A 22,714-nucleotide genomic window follows, 5' to 3' on the forward strand; every position below is an offset into this window, starting at 1 on the left:
AAACTGTATTCTACAGACACCTATTCTACTTTCACGATTCCCTCTTGGCCATATCCACGCTATTCGTTCGATTCATCCTTGAGAAAACAATTTAAGCATCATAGGTGTTGATCTGTTGTACATTGTTTCCTCTTAGTAACTGGGGTGCACATGGTAATCTTGGATGAAATATTGTTTTGTTCTCTTCAAACAGTATATTTATTTGAAACTATCACCTGCTATTACTAACAGCAGCTAAAGATGCACTATGTTGATCAAAGGAGGGAGAAGGGAAAGAAAGAGAATTCAGTGTCGTTGATGGTATTAAAAAAAAAAAAAAAAAGATCAAGAGAGAACGAAAGACAGGTCTTTTAGCTCTCAGAAAATCCCTTACTTTTATTTTCTGGACAGTTTCTTAATACTATACACTTGATGCACTAGTGGCTTTTTACATATAAAGTTGATAACACTTTTTTCCCATTTCGGTAGCGGCAGAGATTTTCGTCAAAACTGTAAGTCAACTTTCTTCCACTGAACTTTTTAGATTATAAACGCTTCTCTATTAGAATATTAGACTTTTTTTTTTTTGAAAAACTGAATGTGTGTAGCACGATTTATTCAAACAAGTTTTATTGTTACTTTATTTTCGTCATCGATGGTTAATGGAAGTGTATGTCTAAATTGGCTATGTTTGCATAGGAGAAACAGTATTTATGACAATGTTAGGTACTCTTGCAAATTATGCAATGCCCAATATTACGACGTCAGGATCCTCTTCACGATTTCATTATGTCTGCAGATTTCTTCGGTTTCATCCTCAGATCTATAACTAAGCTCATATTTGTGGCTACGGCTAATCTAATCTTCTCCGCCGTAAACAGTCAAGTAAAATCACATGTTATAAATAAATAAAAGTAGATATTAATTTTAAGTGATGTTAAGACTTACGTGTGGAACGCATTGAGCTTCAACTGGATGTTGACATATTTGCTGTTTCTTATTCCAATGCATATTTCTAGGACATTCATAAACAGTAGCATTATTATCAGTACATTGTATAAATTTTCCACATTCGCCAGGTACCTCAAAGAAACCATTGCGTTCAGGACACTGCAAAGAAAGCAATTTAATATTTTAACTTGATTGCAAATGATAAATTTACGTTATAAACAAGAGCAATTGAAATGATATGAAACTCAGCAGTTGGTTATGATTATATTTTCTGCTTTTTTATTACAAATATTTGGGCAGTAAATGCTTGGTTAAGATCGTATTTTCTACTTTTTATTATCAGACATACTTTGACAACAAACATTTCATTAATATCATACTTTTTCCCTTTTATCATTGGAGATATTTAAATAGTAAACACTACTTGGTTTAAAAATTTCTGCTCTTTTGTCATCAGACACTTAGACAACAAATACTTAGTTAATTTTATATTTTCTGCTTTTTGACAGAGATACTTCGGCAACAAACAACCGTGACTGGTGGAGCTTACATTTATGAAATATCCGGTGAGTGGAATATTTCTAATTGTTGTCAATAAATAGATAACCTTAAATCGAATTAGAGAAATATTTTGAGCAGTCATTTGCTACGAAAAGAATATCGATATTTTTTGATCAAGTCATCAAGCTTTCTTTACAAATGTACGAGACTTCTCTGACCTAATTTGGATTGTGAGAAGCAAGTTTTACATTATGATAGAACTTCTACACGTATAGGCTAAGCCAATATGTTACTTCTACAAGAAAATGTCTCCACACTGTCATGTCAAACCAAGCTTGGTTATTTCACAAGGATTAAATTTACTTCAAACATTTTTAAAATTTTCTCTTACATTCTGATGAATTCCTTGATTTTTATGAGAATTTCTAACAAAACACTATCTTACATTTGCTACAGGAACCGTTTACGTTTTCATGAGAACACTAAATTAATAATCAGTGTTACACAACTTCCAAAGAGTGTTCTAACATGATTTCTCAAGTGTGATTATCTACATAAAATTTGTTTGCAACGACGAAAACGTTTAGCCCTGTGGAACTATAAACAATGCCTAATTACTTTTTCTGTAGTAAAATAAGGAAGCAAATCACATTTTGCTAAGAAAAATCAATCGAAAATAGGTTTAAAATTGTCCTAAATAGAGTTCGCATGAAACAAGTATAAAATATTAGAGGATATTAAGATGAAAAATTTGAAATGAAAATCACATACAAACATTGAACATTTTGAGAATAATTTTTCTTCCTTGTAAACTAAATGTATTTTAGGAAGTTCCATTAAAAAATAAAGTTCTTGCCACTTACGAAAATAATAAAAGTTGAGCCTCCTATTAAAAACTAACTTAATCAATACGCATAAAAATATATTTTAAAAGCACTAAATGAGACTTAGAAAAAGAACATATTGACCTTTCCTCCTCTCTCCCGAAATAAAGTAGGTCTGCCCAATATCCTTATATCTGCCCGTCTGTATAAAGAATCAACTAACTTCTATCTGATTCCTGTTTCAATTCTTGATTACATATGTTTCATTTATTTAACGTTGTATTAATGGAATGTAATATCTTTAGAGCTCTCCCCTCTTGACAACGGAAATGGTCAAATGATATATATATATATATATATATATATATTCCTGATTTGACCATTTCCATTGTTATTTGATTTCTAATAAAAATGCGAAGGTTCTTTCTCTTTCATTTTTCTCAAAAGACGGGAATATGAACAAATAAGTAAAAATAACAAGTGAGTTTCGTTTCTCAATGTGAAACCACGATAAACTTCCGAACTATGAATTCAATATTTATTTATTATAGAGAATACTACAGGTAAATATGCCCAATTACAGTATTCATAAGAACAGATAAACATGTAACAGAAGGATAAGCACAGAAGTGATAATTTTAATGACTTGTTAATTATTAATTCTGTCACTTAAAGAATTTACTGATTGCTTAAATTTAGTGAAGGATATTCTGAATATATCAATACTTGTATCAACCACACAAAGTTTGTTATAAAGGTCACACATACTCCAAATGGGTAAGTTTATCATTATATTTGTTTCTAATGTTCTACAGTGAAATAAGCCAGGTTTTGGACGTCTTCTGACGTTGGAAACTTCAAATTTCAGAATACTCAAACTTGAAGTAATTACTGATACAATAGGAGGAAAAATCAAACATGGATTTTGTTCTTCGGACGCTGAATCCATATCAAAAAGCCATTATTCATTACTCGATATCTCTTGTTGTTCTTGCTCTATGGAGATTAACATTAAAACCGAGAGAACTAATTCATGTATATCACTTCCGGTTACAATTATTTTTTTTTAGGTTCGCGCCTGGAAATGTTTCTTCCAAGTTTCTCGATCTTCGGCTTCCTCTTTTAACTCCCAATATTTTCTTCTATTTTTCAAATAATCGATCAGTTGTGTTCTTCTTCTCCCTACTCCTCACTTTCCTTCTATCTATCTCTTTATGACGGTATGAAGAAGATAATTTCTTCGCAAGATGTGTTCATCTTCGTTTATTACTTTCCCCGTCCATTTTGTCTTCTCCATCTTCCTTCAACATGACATTTCGAAGCTCTCTAAATATTTCTTCTCTAACTTCCGTAATGTTCAAGTCCCTGAATCAATACTCCATACAGCAATCAATATTATTCAATGCTCCATGTATCATTTGACCAATTTCCTCTTTAGTCCAATATTAAGCTGCTAGTTAAAAAGATCTTTCCTTATTGAGTGCCTCCTTGCCTGTAACAATTCTTGCCCTGATTTCTTTAGTGCAGAAAGCGTCTTTTGTCAAAATACTTCCAAAATATTTGAAATGATCGACCTATTCAAGTTCTGTTTGTTCCACTCTGATCCTTAAGGACGTGTTTATAGGGGATATTCTCATAACTTCAGGTTTTTCGACATTAATTTGCATTCCATATTGTTTCTCAGTGTCAAGTATTTTGTCCATTATCTCCTGTAGTTTTTCTTCGGTTCTAGCTATAATAACCTTGTCATCTGACCTTGTTAATGATCTGCCCTCCAATCCTGAAATCTCCAATTCCCATTAATGCTTCCTTCATTAATCATTCACTGTAAATGTTGAATAATTGTGGTGACATGCTACGTCCTTATCTGACTCCTCTTCCATCCTTGTCTGACTCCACATATTGGTTTCTCTTTGATTCAAGCGCAACTTGAAACATCCTATGTATACGTTGCGAACGAGTCGTCGTTCTCTCCAGTTGACCTCGATTTCTTCAAATATTTTCAGAAGTGTGGCCCAATTGACAAGGTTGAAAGCTTTTTGCCATTCAACGAAGCACAAACACAACTCTTTCTTTATGTCAAGAACTCGTTCTGATACGATTCTAACTAAAACAAAAGCATCTCTCAATCTTGTTAAGCATCGTTTCAGTTACCCATTTTCTCGGTGCTCTTTCCAATCTGTTGATATTGTTGTTAAGTTTGTCTAGTAGAATCTGTTTAACTTCTCCCTAGTTATTTTCTATCGCCCATTGCAGAGAATTTTTCTTCAATCTCTTCTTTCACATCATTGTCCATACTTTTTAGTTCCACTAAGTTCCATTTTCAATTTCTACTCCCATTTTCTTGGTTGACTCTCACCAGGTTTGCACTTTCTCTACTGTAAAATTATGGTCCGAATCAATGTCCACTGCTAATTATGTCTTCACGTATAGTTCATTATTACTGAAACATTGCTTGACAACAATGTAATCCATTTTGTAGCGTTTTTTACCTCCTGGACTATTTTAAGTGTAGATCTTGGTGTTTCGTTTCTTAAACCACGTATTTGTCACCACCATATCATGTTGCCTACAGAAGTCAATAATAATTTGGCCCCGTATTTTTCTCCTACCTAGTCCAAATGATCCCGCCGCCTTACTTGCAGCTCATTCTCACACTACGGTGTTAATGTCTTCTATTACTGTGGTATTGACCTTACCTCTTCCCAACTGATGCAATATGTCACTAACCTCATCATATATTTCTTCTACTGCATTGTCATTATGGTCGGTTGTTGGCATATACACTTGAATTATCACAGTATCCACTGATTTTGCATGTAGATTTACAAATATCAAGCGGCCACTACAGCATTTCACTTTGGTTACGCTTTTTATTATTGCGTTTCTCATTACTATTGCGACACCATTCTCGGCCTTAGCGCCATCCGGATAGAATATTGTATAATTTTCGGACAATATTTCACCTTTCTCTGATCACCTCACTTCACTCATACCCACTATGTTCACTTTATATTTACACATTTCTACTTTTAAAATTTCAAGTTTACACGCACGTCTTAAAGTTCATACGTTCCAGGCTTCTATACTGAATGAAAGTAATTATTATTAGTGAAAGTAATATTATTTTTTCCTTTAATGATTCTTTCCGGATTAGTCTTCATCCGGAGACCCGAACGGGAGACTATTTTACCTCAGGAAGACCCATTATTGTATTTGTTCTCCTCGTTCGTCCCTCCTGGAAAAAAGAATGTGGTAGTATTCCCATTTCCTTTCCACATCTCAATATCGTTAACCACCTTGTGGTTCCTCTGTCTTTTAAGACATTTCCCCCTCCTAATTACAAGAAGGATCTCTGAACTCCAACAGCTCATTCACCATCCGAGAAGGCCGTTGGCACCTGGTAAAGGGTGACTCCTTATATCGGGAGTAAGTCGGTCCTCATCTACGTTGGACGCACAAGACATTGCCGACTTTCTCTTGCGAGGAGGTGTAAATTAGGATTTTCCCTTCGTTTAGGATAAGACCCGAAGGAATTTCTCAAATCTCTTCAGTACTTTTAGAAAACCCGATAAAAGAAACCTCTCCAGTACTTTTGCGATAAAGGCATAAAATCAGAGACGAAATATACTCTTGGCACTGAATGCATATCAAAAATCTGTTTGTCGCTAACTATTTCCGTTTTATTCATTATGCAATCATTGTTGAAATGAAATAATTGTAAAGTTCAACTGGTAAACAATAATCGAGCCAAATACATTCTTGAGACGCGGAACGTCTGTCAAATACCGTCTTTCGATATCCCTTACCGTTTCCCTTCTATAGAAATAACTACTGAAACCGGAAGTACTAATAAATTCCAACCACTTCTGGTTTTGACAGGTTGTGGATGGTAATGGTAGAGTTCTCTTGGGACCCTGAATCGATTGCTGAAATCAGCACATCGCTATCTATTATCTTTTCTTTTCTTCACTGATTAGAGCTTCATCATAATTTTCTATATTTGATATTCTTTACTATTTAATACTTAACTACTTCATTTAGAAAGATATATTTTCTGTCTTTTTAAATATGCGTATGCAAGCTACATATCTTCTAAATGAATTGAGAGTACGAATTATAAAACTTTAAAAGAAATATACATTTCAGATTATAATCAGTATGTATTGAAACTGAATTGAGAAATACACAAAACTTAATGTCTCCCATTTGTTGCTTTAAGTGCTTCCAAACAATGAGATAATGTTAAGAATCTGACTTCTTGGGTGAAGCAACGAGTTCACCTTTGGTGCAATATCGGTCATGACACTTTAACCTGGCCTTTAACGAAGATCGATAAATCTTGATTCAACCAGAAATTTTCTAATTTCAAGTTGTAGAGAATAAACTTACCGATGGAGCAGTCCATGGAGCAGTCCATCTTTAAATCTCTGATGATATGGTTGCAGCCCGGGATACCTCTGTGTTTGAGACCTGTTGGAGAAGCATCCAACCTGCCCTGCCAATTTCACTTCGTTGAATATTCCTGATGATCAACACATTTTTCAAGGAGTTTCAGCTATTGAGGTTCAAAATGCAATTAACTCCTTTCTGTCAAGCAGCGCGGCAGGCCTACACGGGCTTCGTCTTTCAATTCTCAGACATTTTTTTTTTTTTTTTTTTGCCAAATACTGGAATCGTAGGAAAAATTCCTACAACCCTTTTGTTATATATTTAATTTAATTATTTGGGAAAAAGTAGCTATGGAAGTTCGCCTGTTGTTTTCGGTGAAAAAACTTACAGGTTTGAGAAAGAAGGGTGATGGTATTCGGCGCAGCGGTATAGCGATTAGAAATATTTGGCGCAGAATATCGACAAAAAAAAAAAAAAAAAAAAAAAAAAAAAAAAAATGCTTTAGAATACGTGAGCCGGTTAAGAACATTTTATTCCCCCATAAGAAATAAATAAGAAAAGTAAATAAGAAGACATCTTCACTTGGGTTTACATCTCAATTTTTCTAAATGCAAGATTATTTTTCGGTTCAAATCAAACCACATTCGACGAAATCTTTAGAAGATTTAATGAGGCTGCTCCGGTCATACGTCTTCTAATAATTCAGAATGCTTGTCTTCTAGGTGCTGCTCTCACATCGGAAGCAATTACTAACATGCTATTGAATAAAATATCTAATTTAGAATTGTTCTTATCTGGACTTTTCTCAATTTTATCCCATTCAGTCTTTATCCTTTTATGGGCATCTATTGATCCCATCCCTAGATTAATCCCTAGCTTAATTCATTTTTTTATGATGCTTTCTATCTTGGCAGAAGACTTCATTGCTGCAAAAATATGATCTTGTTCTAAAAGCTGGCCTTGAATCAATTCTGAACTGCTCCTTAAATGATGACTCTTGGGTGCAAGCATGTTACCCGTTGGCTTGGTGATCTCTTTATTTTTAGTGTCTCACCATGGATCTCTGCGTTTAATTGAGTCTCTCCTTCCACAGGGTTATTGTTTGGATCAAAATGGGGGAATTGAGGAAGGATCTAATACATGGGCAAGTTTAGCAGATAAAGAGTCCCAGGAAGTAGCAAAAGGTGTTACCAGTTATCTTGGTATATACCAATTGCATCTCACTTTCGTAATGTGTTACATTCTGTTGTTGTTTTGGAACATAAAACCAGGTTTCTTGCTGCCTCATCTCCCGAAGCAGGTACATGGTTGATTGCAATACCTTCCCCGCCTTTAAACTTTTATTTGTCAAATGAAAGTTTTCAAATTTCTGTTGCCTTATGTTTAAGTTTAGCTGTTTGTGAACCACATCGGTGTCCAGCTTGTGGGGAACAGGTTAACCAACATGGCTTGCATTGCCTTTCATGCATGAAGAGCGCCAGTAGAGACGCCCAACCCTCCTTTGTTAATGATACAATACTACAAGCTTTTAACACTGCTAAAGTTTCTTCAATACGGAAATCTTCTGGCTGCTGCCGTTCAGATGGAAAGCGGTAAGATGGCATGACATTGGTTCCATGAATGAGAGGTAAATCCTTATTATGGGACTTTACGTGAGCTGCTAATTAAAGCTTCCCTATGCCTGTAATAAACGCTGGAGGTGTTGCTAATCGCAGAGAAGCTGAAAAGCAAAGAAAATACAACTTTCTTGAACAATTTTTCGACCCCAATTGCTTCCGAGACTAGTGGGACTTGCGGCGCAAGCAGCCTTCATTTTCTTAGGGAGGTAGGAAGACGCATTTCTTGCGTTTCCAGAGAATTGGCTCTAATTCTTTCCTAATACAGAACATTAGTTATTTCTATCCAACATGGTAACGTGTCGTCAGTCCTTGGTACTTTACCATTTGGAAAAAAACTGAATGAGGTGTTTCTTCTCTAATAAGAACGTAAATTTAATTTCACGTCTTTTCAAAACTTGTAGGGCCTTATCCAGAGTCATTTTGTAACGTGATTAGTGCCATACTAAAGAGTTCGACTAACATATGTTTCCTGTAGTAGTCAGGTTTTTAGTAGTACTCTAATCATGGGTCAAAACGACTCTGCATAAGGCGGGTAATGTCTAATTATAATGTATTTATGAAAGTATAACAATGTAAAAATTAAAAAGAAATTGTTTTGTCACATTGATATAATTTTATATTTCGGCATGTAACAATCAAATAGTGTTTCAACTTTTAGTGTTCTTGAACTTCTTATTGAAACCAATGTTAAACTTTATGTTTAATTGAAATTTCTTGTATTAAAAACTCTTTGTAGTAAAAGACATATATAACAAAACTTAAAATATTTATTTTGAATGGTGGAAACTACTTTTGAAAAACCTGAAAAACTAAAGGAACACAAAATTCTCAATATGTTACGGACTGAACTACAGAAATATGAATTTAGTTGAGATTAACTTACAATAATTATTTATTGTAATTATTGTCTGGTTCAGTAAAGGGAATAAAGGGAATTATATAAGTGGTTATTTCGACCTTTCAACAGAATAAGAATTCATCATTGGTGCGTGGGATACCTGGTTGGATCTCAGCTCGTTTCAAGTGGGTTTTGTAGTGGATAAATACCATGAGCGTTGGTTTACTCGAGATTCTTCTTTTTCATCCCACTTTCTTCATTCCATCTCATTCTTTGTCATAATCACCTTCTCCTTTGCCTCGGATTATAATCATGAGACGTTAAAGAAAAATAAACCAATAAGAATTCAATTGAATTCTTCGTTCAAAGTCTTAAAAATTCTTATTAGAAACCATCTATCACATAAAGAATTAAGAATTTGCAATTCTGGAAATGTATTTTATTATTGGTAATTAATCCTGAAATTACTTCATTTAGCTGAAGGAGTGTAATATTAAAATGTGTAGTTCATATACTTATTATTGTTATTTTGTTAAAACAAAATTCATTTTTATGTATTTTACATAATTTTCACGGAGATATCTGTAATTAAATAAATTAAAATTTGGGTGTTCCATTGTATTTTATTTATTTTAACAGGCGCTTCAAAGGCACTGATTGCCTTTATAATCAGTGTAGTATTTTTTTTTACTTAAGGTATAAGTGCAACACTGTTGATAAATGCAGTCAGGTCTGTTTGAAAAGTAAATAAAGTAAATAAAGCACGAGTGGAATATAAAATGTTTGATTTTTGTTAATTAAAAATTTAAATATTTATGAGTGAACAATTATATAGTTTGACATCAATTTACAAAATGTAATTTACGGTCTGTTGGAAAATAATAGTACTGCTCTATTCTTAAATGTACAAACCCTCGAAGGGAACTAAGTAGAGGTTAATTCTGCATACTACTTCTCCATTCTTTTGCATACTTCAAGCACTCTTTCTTCTTTTATTTTATATTTGAAATTTTTAAAGCCTTGAATACTATTCCTAAAAATTTAGTCAAAATATATCCACCTGTTAGTAATAGAACATTAAGTGGTGATCTCAACATCTACAGAATGATAACATAAAAGTTATTTTAGATAAAATTGATGAAACAGTATGTTTGAGAAAAAGTTTTGGGAGAAAAAAAAACTGTGAATTCTAGATAAGAGTATTAACACAACTAAATTCAACGACAGTGAAATACCGTAAAGAAAACATAACACAATAATGAAATAAAATGTAAGAAGTCATATAATATCTGGATATGAAATTTAAAGTTACCTTAACATTACATCTTGCCATTTCTAATGCCTCACACATTCTGGTGGTAGGACTAAAATGCATCTCAGAAGGGCATTTCATGACACTAGGAACTCCGCCAATACATCTTACAAACGTGGAACAGTTGCCTGGTGTTGGAAAATCTCCAGTAGGAGTTGGACATTTTGCCTAAATTAGAAGGATATATATATAATATCGACGGGTTGAAGTTACAGCAGAAGTAACATTATTTTTCAAATCATAACGCAAAATTTACTGTAAAAATTCAAGGAACGAAGCACCTTTTTTATTATTTATAAATAGAACTTACAGTGTCATCTGTTAGTAGCCGAATGTCAAATGTAAACTTTAACAAATGTAAATGTAAACTTAGTAGCCGAATGTAAACTTTAACCTGTCAATATGTTTATTTCAAAAATGAAACTCAGTAATCGAACCGAAACGTCACACATGATATAGAGAATGAAAAATGTACTAAATAGTTGTTGAAAAATACTTTGATTAACCTACAATTAAAAGAAAAGAAATATGTCTTTACAAACTTTCCTTCATAATTCTTATAACTATTCCTTGATAACGTTATTATTATTATCATTGTACTCATAAAATGTACATTTCTATACATTCTGAGTTTTATAGTAGAGAAAGAATGACTTCAACTTCGGCCTATTCAAAATTTGCCTAATAACCTCAGGCAATGGAATTTACAGGTGTTAACTCAAGAGAAAGTATAGGCAAATCTTGATCAAGATTTGCCTAATGCGAAATTATGTTTTTAGTACTGATAAGAAATGACACAAAATTTGGAGCTTCTAAATTAAATAATAATAATAATGATAATAATAATAATAATAATAATAATAATAATAATAATAATAATAATAATAATAATAATAATAATAATAATAATAATAATAATAATAATAAAAAGTACATATTCAAACAGCATAAGTACAATTACAGTATATGACTAAATAGTTTGAGTTTGACATCGAGCTGTAATAATGTTACATGAAGTTACAAAATGTTTTACAGAAAATATAAAATGAAGTGATAAAAATCCAACAGGAGTTTGCATAAATTATAAAATAAACAAAACACTAATAATCATTAGTCATGTGTAAATGAATTTGCAGTGAGGTACTGCATCAACGTGCTGTATTTTATCTATTTCTTGTAATTCAAGCCTTCTTTTCAGTTCCGCAATATGTCGATTAAGGCGATACTACTTTGCTTTCCTCGATTTAGCGACGCGTCCCATCTGCCTTTGGAGTTGATACACTGCAATTTCATTTTCCGTTTGCTCTTTTTTAAAAATATGTATATATCCAAATAGGGATTCTCTACTTTCTTGTTTATTTTGGAGTGCTTCCGCTCGATTAATAGTCCTGTCTCCATTGTTATCGCGGGTTTGTGTCCATTGGTTGTGTATTTTTGTGTCGATTAATCTTGCATCTGTTTCTTTCAAGCGTATTTTTTTCTGATATTTTTTAAAAAAACTCTTTCATAAAGAAGGCAGATTTCATCAACTAGCCAAAATGTTTAAATACATGAAATTACAGGAGGAAACATGGATTATATGATACTCATTTTACATAGATTTCAAGGAAGTGACACTACTTTGTCTCTGTTCCAGAAAGAGAACAAAACTTGTAAGAAACTACTCAAGAGATAGACAGTGAATCGTAATAGCTTGTGAATATATTCAATAAATCTACTACGAATATTGAAGAAGTAGTAAAAATGAGATAGCATTTCCAGTTACTCTTTTATGCTTCGCATGATGATGAGGTACTGGCTTTCTGTCGATATTTCATATACAGAAGACTTATTTCACACCAGCCACTCTCTCTCAGTTTTACGCACAAGAGCAAGTGCGAGCATACAACATGTACAATTTTATTTATTTACAAAATGTTTTATTATAAGTTCAAAGATCGTAGAACTGAACCTAAAGTCAGAAATCAAGGAAAACATCGTTGTTCTGTGGATGATAGTGGCCAAATTGGATATTGGATGAAGCTCAAGAGGGAGTTCGGGCACTTCCTTTTAGGATATTACTATACTTGATGAAGAGAAACTATCCTTTAAGTTTCATTATGCTACTAATTTTTGCTGGGCTTGTCAAAAGTTTTCCTTACATACTGGACTATTTAATAAGAACGTGAAAATGGTTTCAAGAGGAAATGTTCAGTATTAATGAATTGCAGGACTACCAACGTATGCGAGCTAAATCAAGTTTTAAAATAAATTAAAACTTTCGCCTAATAAGAAAATTAACTCTGTCATCGTTTTGATTGATGTTTGCATAGCTAGGAGGTATTAGACGAATCTTGAATAGACGAAACTTGAAGCCCCGTAGAGAAAGAAAGAAATATTATGTTCTTTGAGTTGTGCTTTATTTATAGAAGGATAAAATGTGATTTCGAATGGTAATTCGATTTTTCTGTAATGTAAGGAAGAGAAACTGATAAATTACCGTCGGTCCTTGTGAAAAATGTATCAGCTGAAATAGCTATGTAGGGAGTCATATGCTGGAATAAGTATAATGGCCATGGATTCTTTTTATTTATTTATTTACATTTATTTTTTATTTATTACTGTGATGGACTACATATTCCAACATACTCTTTCAATATGTAAGCCACATATACAGTGACGCCAGAAATTTCTCAAGAAAACACTTTCCTCTTTGTTTTTAATTTGTACAACTAACTGACGAATAGTTGTAATGTGTTCATTCGTAAATTGCATTCAATTACCTTTATTACATAGAACATGTTTCTTTAGGACACGATAATCAGTATCAATCAGTATGATCAGCAATCAAATGACAGAACAAGCATTATTGTTGTTTGTTGAAGTTCAGTATCCGTTCTCAGTACCAAGGACATATGAGACATGGACGTAAGTTTAAATGGAATCCAAACCTCCGTAATGCGTTCGAATTTCAATGTTCTCGAGCTGGATATCCAAATCAAACGCGTACACCACTAGACAAGCAGGGAAGACCAGAACAATCATTAGGTTCATCCTCTGAATTTACGACTGGCAAATGATTTCAAAATCGTACTAAATTGAAAGTCATACTTATATATTTTTCAAAAATGACTATTTGATTTTAATTTTTCAAGTGTTGGCGTTTTATGCTACTTCAACAAGCGGAAAGACCGAATGTAAGTTTAATTTATGTTCAAAACGCTTTGAAATCTACTACAACCTTCTATAGCCCACGATTAGTTAAGATATTATACAATGGTATCAAACGAAAGTGAACATGTTTTTTAAAGACAGAAAGTTACTAACGCATTGCGATTACGCTCCAAGTGAATAATTTATCCAAAACTAGATTCTCCTAACTATAGATCAAACTACTCTAATCTAAACTATAATGATTACATTAAATTCTAGACTTATCTATAAACTGCAGTATATCTATAAATGTGAGTGCAATTAAAATGTTTTATTGGAACTATACAGGGATAAGATATCAATCCTGCATTTCTCAAGAAAAGTAATTGCTTTTTCCTATAATTAATTGAAGTTTAATTTGTTTCTATTTAATTGAAAGATTATTTGGTTAAGAACTGATTATATATTGTTAGGAAGATTTGTTCTGAGAAGAATTGAAAATGGCACAAACAACTACTATTGTTGCTATCGCTACTAATACTACTACTGCTACTACTACTACTACTACTACTACTACTACTACTACTACTATTACTACTACTACTACTACTACTACTACTACTACTACTACTACTACTACTAATAATAATAATAATAATAATAATAATAATAATAATAATTATTATTATTATTATTATTATTATTTGGAGCTTGAAAGCGTTTCAGATATAAAAATATATCATATTCAGCAGTTAGGCTTACTAAACTTTGAATATAATAGATTTTAGAGCACTTTACTTTACTAGATTTTAGAGCATCTGAAAATTGATGTGTTATACTTACAGGATAATAGTTTGTTGTTCGAAGTCCTCCGTTCTGATTAGTTGTCTGGTTTTGATTTGTATCGGTATTATTTATCCTATCTTCCGTCTGGTTTTCACCAATATTCTTGAAATTAGTTTCATTTACAATTTTACTTTCATTTCCTGGCTGATTAACTGAAGACAAGTCCTTTGATTTGTCGTGGCTTCCCTGACTTTTAGTCGCTGATATAACTGTAGTATGTATTAAACAAAACACAATGAAAAAGTATATTCAATGAAAGATCAATAGTTTAATTACGTTATTTCAAATTAATCAAATTTACCATTCCCTGGCATATATATATATATATATATATATATATATATATATATATACTTTTGTTTCACTAATGACCATTATTCATTTCTTTGTAATAAAAGATTTCAATAGTATATTTCGATGGTTGAGGGCCAAAGGGGCGTAACTGCTTCTTCGATTTGAGAAAATCGAAAAAAAATGAAATCTTTGAGTTTTACGTCCCACGGTTATGCCGGTTAGGCTAAAGGAGACGGTGATAATGAGAGATGAGTGAAATGGTGGAATGAAGAAAGTGGGAGGAAACGGGAGTACCCCGAGAAAACCCACGAGCACGGTGTTTGTCCACCACAAAGTTCACTTGGCGGGGGCTGGGATCGAACCCGGGACCCCAAGCACCAGAGGTGAACGCTCTACCACTGAGCCACCGCGCCCCCTTGAGAAAATCGAGTTTAAAAGTGTGGTGGTTTCTATTTTCACAATAATGTCTGTGTTGCTCTCTGAAAACGATATTTAAGTTACAATTCAAGTTTAGTTCTGTCACAACAAAATTCAATCCATGATACATGTCCTCATAGCTCAAAAATCAGAATTTGAAAATTCGGCAGTTATACCCCTTTGGCTCTCAACTATCGATTTATGAAACGAAGATTTCTTGCGAAGGAAATTTACTTTAAAAAGTTCATATGCGAACCAGGTTTCTTGTCATCATTACATCATATTAATTACTAATAGAACTACGAGGCGTATCCGAAAAGAAAGTACCATTTCGCATTCCCACCGCTGCTGCGCTGCGATCGGCGTTTTGCGCATGCGCACTAGTCGTCCTTGTTCGTCTGCTCTCAACTGACGCCATTTTGGTTGCTCTGTGTAGTGTTGTCTGTTTACAGTGCAAGTTTAAAATGTCTAAAACAATTGACGATCCCGCCGACTGTGAGATTCGTTCGATAATTCGATTTTTAAACGCAAAGAACGTGATACTGGCATAAATTCATCGTCAAATTAAAGGTGTTTATGGTGAAAATGCAGTGACTGATGGAATGATGAGAAAATGGATAAGGATGTTTAATGAGGGTCGAACTAATGTCCACGATGAGCCCGGAGTGGTCACCCTTCTATTGTCAACGATGACTTGGTAGGAAAATCGATGAAAAAGACCGTGAGAACAGACGTTTCACTATGACAACGCTTTCAGGCGAATTCCCGACACAACACTATAAGGCTAGTTGTGTGGGGAATTGCTATATCTGCAATGATCGTTGTAAGTTATCGTTTTACTTGCATGGAGCGTCAAGTGTCAGTGGTTCATAGGTAGTATATACGAAAGAAGAGAGAAAGTTTCCACACGTTGATGCTAGTGGTCTACTAATCCACGCTTAATTGCATGCATGGAGAACAAGCCCGCGACCGTTCGGTCTATTTGATGGACGGGTTCCGCGAGAATGTAACGCACCCCGCCCGTGGTTGCTCTGCTTGGACTTAAATCCACGTGCACAAGTGCACCGCCAAGATTTGTCCCTTAATCTTGGCACCTAAGTGTATGACCCCCATTCACTGAGGAAGTGGGATACGCCCACTACGCGGCCAGACCGAAGTCCTGAGTGCCTACCAGTTAACCTACTGGTGGAGGCGGTCCTGCTAGCGAGTAAGGCCCTACCATACTCTGAAGGCATGGTGTCCGAGCGTTATAAGGCGAGCTCACCTCCCGCACATGTTCAACGTTACCCAGGTTCCTGGGATTAGTTCCCATGTGCTACTGAATCCCACGGTATGACTACAACCCGGCAGAGTCCAACCCAATCCGGGAACCCCAGGCAATGCCCGAGGCGGCTCGTGTCCCGGCCCTGCCTACCTCTATCGTTCAACTGGCAACCGCCGTGTGTAGAGGTACCACACACACGTCGAGATGCTGTGCATCTCATCCCGGATCCAATGGTACGTGTTAAGTCACCATTTGAGTTTGGAGCCAGCCCATATCCTACAGGGTTACCTCCCTTTCACGGAATTGGTACCGTTGCCCAGGTATCTGGGATTGGACCTTTCCCGTTTCCGTTTGGTCCTCCTAGCAGACAGGAATCTGACTCTCCCTTCCCGGTAGGATCGCCCAAGCAATACGAGACTACCTCTCCTTTACGTGTTGAGGTACCACGTACACGCTGAGATACTTTGTATCTCTTCCCGGACCCAACAGCACGTGTAGGTCGCCATTTGGGGAGACATGCCTCTGTGATGCACTGGGAAGTGTCTAGACCCAAGCTGATCGGATGGCAAATGCCAGAGAAAATTGACCAATCATGGCCACATGTGAGCGCACGAACACTGCTGTTTCGCTTCGGGGTGGCCCTCTTACTATTAAGATGTATTGCATGTATTTAGAACACCCTGTTCGGGGAGTTCCGCAATCGTAATTTTAGGATTACTACCACTTACATCACCTTCTTATACATCAACTTGAGGGCAGATCTGTGAATTCCTAATGTGTGTACTAATAGTATTTCCGTTCACATTAACTATTAACTGTGCAATCGCTTTCATTTAATCATTTGTGTCAATTATCAGGCTGCGATTTTCTTTAAAACAACTTTTTTTTTTTTTTTTTTTTTTTTTTTTAAATTGGAACTGTATACCTTAGAACAAGATAAGAATGTTTCAATGTCATTCCTTTGTTTCCAATATGCAGACAAGTTCTATCATAACAATTTAAAATTATATACAGTGTGTTATTCGTGGTTGAGATACAGTCAGTTTAAATCATAATGCAATAATGAAATGCAAAATGAACCAAAAGTTGTGTTTCGAATACAGTGTGCTTGAGAAGTAACTATACACCTATATAATTATGATTATATGTTAGGCAAGTGTACTCTGTAAGTTCGAATTGTATCTGGAATTTTAGTGATGATCAGAACAGCTAGATTTTTTAACAAAAAATTAGTTTTGAAAGTTTCTGAATTAAAAATTTGAAATATTTTTTTCAAATTTCAGTAGGTGAAAAACAGAATATTCCGAATATTTTAGATTTCAGAAAATTCTATTTTTTGAAATTTTAGTATACACACATTTTTACTATTAAAATGTTTCAGAAAAAAATTGAATTCGAATTTTGGGGATGGAAAATAAAATACAGATTTTTTTGAAGTAACATATATTTTAGCAAAATATTTTTCTTGATGCTTGTACATATTTTTTAAGATCTTGCAATTGAGGCGAATGTCGGTGATTCCTCTTCGCACGTGTAAAGTTTTAAAAGGGTGCCTGGGATTTCTCAGTTTCTCTCGTTTCTCGTTTCACAGTAGATCTCCGCTTTGTATTGGAAGAAATGTGTTGTATCCTCACATTCACCTCGGTTTCGTGCCAAAGATGGAACAGAAAAAGAGATGACTAGTTCGACATAACAGCTTGCCCTCTGATTATAGTTGAGATGGATGGCTGGTTCTCCTAAATTCTTGCATTTGTGTGATGAAAGAAAAGGGAATGGTGTAGGAGGAAAGAATAAGGTAGTATATGGCTGTTATACAACATGTTTATTTTCTCTTTGGGATTTCTTGTATTCATATGGGGCAGTTTCGTATGTATCTTCTATGAATCGACACTTTTTTATAATTGAGGCTGTATTTCTTCTTTAGGTAAAATTATGATCTCGAATTGTGAAAATTTTATGAAGCGTCTCAATTGAAATCTTCCTTGAAATTATTTAAAATAATTTGTTCCAAGCTATTCAAATTTAACTTTTGGCTTCTAGTGTAAATCTTCAAATTTTATACACGTAGTGTGTTATGTTTGTGTTAGGGTCATAAATTTTCAAGGCGTATTGGTTGGATCCATCAGACACGGATTTCTTATTTATAATTTTCCAAAATCTTGCAATTCATTCGTCATTCAGCCAATAAAGTGCTCTGGTTCTATGATAGATTCAGGCAGCTGTTGTATAAATATAATGGAATCAGTGTCGAAGTACAAGATTTATACTTGAAAGAGAGATAAATATTTATGTAGTTCCAATCGCGCCTGATAGGTAGTAAAAGCTCCGAGGACGACATTACAATTACGATTTTGAACCGGAACATTCTTCATACTGCCAGTAAATGTATAACAATATATCGTTCACTGGAAATATTTGATTCAACTATATATCTGGATCCAGGTCTGGATTAAGGGGGGTGCACCGGAGCACGTGCACCCCCCTCCGTTGTGAATATACACTATCTAAAGTGAAAAGCTGGCAGTGAAAATAGCAATGCCTTCCGAAAATTTCATATGTTTCTGTTTCGGGCTTAAAGCGGATTTTTGCAAAAGCAATAGTTTAAGTCAATTCCTAATATACACCACAGATGCCTCAAGGCATTAAAAAAATAAATTTTATTCAAATGTACTGGTAGTTAATAGTGCACCCCCCACAGAAAATCCTGGATCCGGCCCTGTCTGGATCTATTAATTGTTGATACAGTTCTTTTTGATTGTTAATGATGGTGGTCTGGCTGAAATTGTCCAGCATGGCAAGAAGCCCCCATATGGAATTTAAACATAATTTTGCAAGACAACAAGGAGATGAATTGATCACCATATTTGCAGCATCTAGGGAAATTCTTTTACGTTGTTGTACCATATCAATATAATGTTGCTTTGCTTCGTCCGTACACAGGCTTTGCTTCCCCCGGTGGCTGGCTATCAAGAAGCTTCAATCTTTGATTTTAAAAAGATGTTTATATCGCTGAATAACCCATCTGTTTTCGTTTCAGGATCAAGTGCTGTAGTATCATAGTCCCAAATTTCGTACATTTAAATGATTTGATTTCCAAGTTCCACTGCTTCTTTGTTTTTCATAGGACAGACAAGTTCTTGTCAGACATCGCTCGCTGTTGAAATGGTTGCATGGAGAATCTTGATTTAATTCATTGGCACATGCATCACAAAGTGGAAGTAAAAAAGCATTTTATTGGTGCAAAATGGATGATGGAGTGAAAGAGACTTGTCCACAACAATATGCTCAATTTTATTAGTCCATTTCCTTCTTCAATTGGAAGCATTTCTGGATCTCCATGTAGGTAGATTCGTGGGTGCTCTACTGGATATTGTCCACACTTATTAATAAATGAACATAATGAAACAATGTCCAGGTATCGAATTTCTTCGCTTTCATTTTCATCCGCTATACAGTACAATTTAATGTAGTCGACAGGTCTTCCATAGAAACATTTTCGTGTACTTAATAGTGCCTTATTGGTATTCAAGTAAGTGTCAGTGCTAGATTAAATCTTAAAAGTTTACGAAATTCACACTCCCACATTTTATGCTCCTTGCAGTCCTTATATTGTAATAAATTAATTTACGCCATGTTCTTTCATAGCGAAAATTCATGGTCCTCTCTAAATTTTCGTAAATGAGCTGATTATGGTCTGTAAGGAAACGCTGGCAGACCCGTCAAAATTGCATTCTTGGAACACATAGACATGTTCATAGGTATTGGCATCCTTAAATTAAATCCGCCAACAAAAATGTATTTCTCTCCTGCAGCATGTATAATTCGATACCCGTTTTCTCTTGCTATGCATTGTAGTTCAATACGTGATTGGTTATTTCGGTGTCGGTATCCACTTGTAGGAAGCATGCTGATGGTATTAGATTTTAAAAAATCAACGAAACATAAGGTTAAAGGTACTCGCAATTGTTATATTTTCTAAGATTGGGTTTATGTACATCCTTGCTTTGAAGATGATCATAAATGAGAAACATGCTACACAAAGTACGTTGACGTCTTGTACACAGTATTTCACTAATTATTTTTGAAAAATAAACGTATCGTTGTGGTATTTCTCGCACCACTTTATGAATTTCTATCATCCAATTTCATTTCATCAGCAACGTAATAATGGATATCTGGTAGTTCTCCTATATACGCTTGGTTTGCATTAGTATTAAAAAAATGAAGGAAATGCTTTTTGGTCGCAGGTAAATGAAACACCATGGATACTTTTCTCAATGCTATTGACATGAAATTTAATAAATCAATATATGATAAGTTATTGATCTTCATGCTTAAAATCTTCGTTCTATTCAAGATGATAGTCGGTTTTATTTTATATTCTTTGAATATAAAATGGCTATAATAATCCTTGAATCATGTGCCAGACATGTAATATTTTTGATATGAGGTCTTCTTTGACGTAAATATGCAAGAAAGTTATTGATTGAATCTTCTTGGAAAATGTGTTCTCGCTGTCCACACATGTCGCATGAATAATGTACGTATATCTCGTATATCTCATAGAGACCTGCACGGGCCGAATTTGTCGGCCCGAGCCCAATCCAGCCCGAACGTACCCAGGCCCAGCCCAGCCCGGGCCCGAAAAGTTTTCAAGATTTTCGGCCCGAGCCCGGCCCGGCCCGATAAGTTTTTCAAAATTCTCGGCCCAAGCCCGGCCCGGGCCCGATAAATTTGAAAATTTTTGGCCCGACCCCGGCCCGATAATTTTTTAAAAAAAATAGCTCGAGCCCGAATCTTTCTCAAAATTTAGTACTAAATTTGACCTAACTCTCAGAAACATTTTCTAAACTCTGGTTCACAACCTGACGCTTGCCTCCCGAATGGTACCATTGCCTCCTAGAACTTTGCCTGTCATCGAGAGAACAAAAACTCCATTTCCTGTAACAAAAATCTAACTTAATTGATTTTTAGCATAAAGTGAAGATGGCAATATTGTTTAGCGACAGGCAAAACATTCCCACCCCTTTTTTTTATATATATATTTTGAGTTCAGTGAAGGTCAAGGTCAGAGCTCAATTTACCGCATAATGCCTGCATTCCTCTATAGTGAAAGTGGAGGCGCTAAGCAACACAAACTGTAAATAGCTATTGCATTCTTTGTAACATTTTTCACGGACACACTTCTTCAACGTTTGGCTTTATTCCAATTATCGTTTAATGAAAGTCAATAATTATTAAAGAATTGCAATTGATCGGCCCCAGCCCGGCCCGGCCCAAAGAAATAATGTCGGCCCCCCCAAGCCCGGCCCGGCCCAAAGAAATAACAGAGCCGGCCCGCCCAAGCCCGGCCCGTGCAGGTCTCTAATATCTCAGTCTTCAATACAGTTGTTCCGTTTTTGAAAGACAACCAGTAAACTTGGTTTATGAGTGAACGTGTCATTATTAAACTTAGTGTCCTGAGTAATCTCGATGTCATAAAATACGTGTAAGCATGACCTTCCTTGCGTACAACAGCGATGGTTCTCCAGGTTTTAATTGTGTCGTATCAGGCATCATGAGACACTGATGAGTCGACGATACGTGCTCGTGTATATATTACAAAAATGGTCGGAACAATTATGTGGTTGTTCACCTATATATACAAAAAAATAAGGCGTAGACACTTGGAACACTGTTTGGCATCTTACCGGCTAGCCCTTATGATATGTACTGTAAAATGTTTCATGTAGCGTATTTCACCATAAAATTCGCAATTGCATTCTAAGCACATGTTCTCAACATTGGTTTGCAGCACGGTTGTTTCTGCAAACATTTCTCATACATACCCGAACAGTTCTTGACCTGCCTATCATGATAATCATGCTTTTGTAACATGCTACACAGTACTATCTAGTAGAAAAAACAGATGTTAGCAATGTTATAATGTAATGGGAGTTGAGACACATCAAATTAATTGGAATTTTGTCTTCTCCGCCAGGCCTTCATAAAAAATATCTTCATCGGTAAAGTTCATGTGTACAGTAATTCTGTATTCTGTCAAAACTGCCTGCAATTGTCGCAGTTCTTTCACTCAAGCTCCATGGTCCAAATTCACTGAGGAACTGCACAAAGTTCCTGTACATCGAACCAACTACATACTTTCACAGGGTTTTTATACTGTTTGTAATTTTTATATTGAAATGTTCTTTTGGTAGGGTCAATATAGTAAGAGATTAACCCTTCACCAATCTTATTATAAAATTAATCCTCTATAAAACAATTTACAAAGATTTTATTGTAAAGATACAAAATGTTTACAATGCAAGTCTTTAGCACACGAAACTGGCTTGGAATGATGAACGT

General features: G+C 34.9%; 1 protein-coding gene across 1 annotated transcript in view; it reads right to left on the minus strand.

Moving 5' to 3' along the window:
• Positions 1 to 15,523, minus strand: part of LOC145682028 (uncharacterized) — an 80,143-nt gene extending 64,620 nt beyond the window's left edge. Inside the window, exons 1-4 of the mRNA XM_081753630.1 lie at positions 15,433 to 15,523; positions 14,392 to 14,603; positions 10,417 to 10,584; positions 928 to 1,089 (exon numbers count right to left, since the gene is read on the minus strand). Of these exons, the coding sequence (XP_081609756.1) occupies positions 928 to 1,089; positions 10,417 to 10,584; positions 14,392 to 14,603; positions 15,433 to 15,523 (633 nt within the window). The remainder of the gene's footprint in view (positions 1 to 927; positions 1,090 to 10,416; positions 10,585 to 14,391; positions 14,604 to 15,432) is intronic.
• Between the last annotated feature and the right edge of the window lie 7,191 nt (positions 15,524 to 22,714).

The sequence above is a fragment of the Thermobia domestica genome, chromosome 3 (genome assembly GCF_964235325.1).
Source record: "Thermobia domestica chromosome 3, izTheDome1.hap1.1, whole genome shotgun sequence".
NCBI lineage: Eukaryota > Metazoa > Arthropoda > Insecta > Zygentoma > Lepismatidae > Thermobia > Thermobia domestica.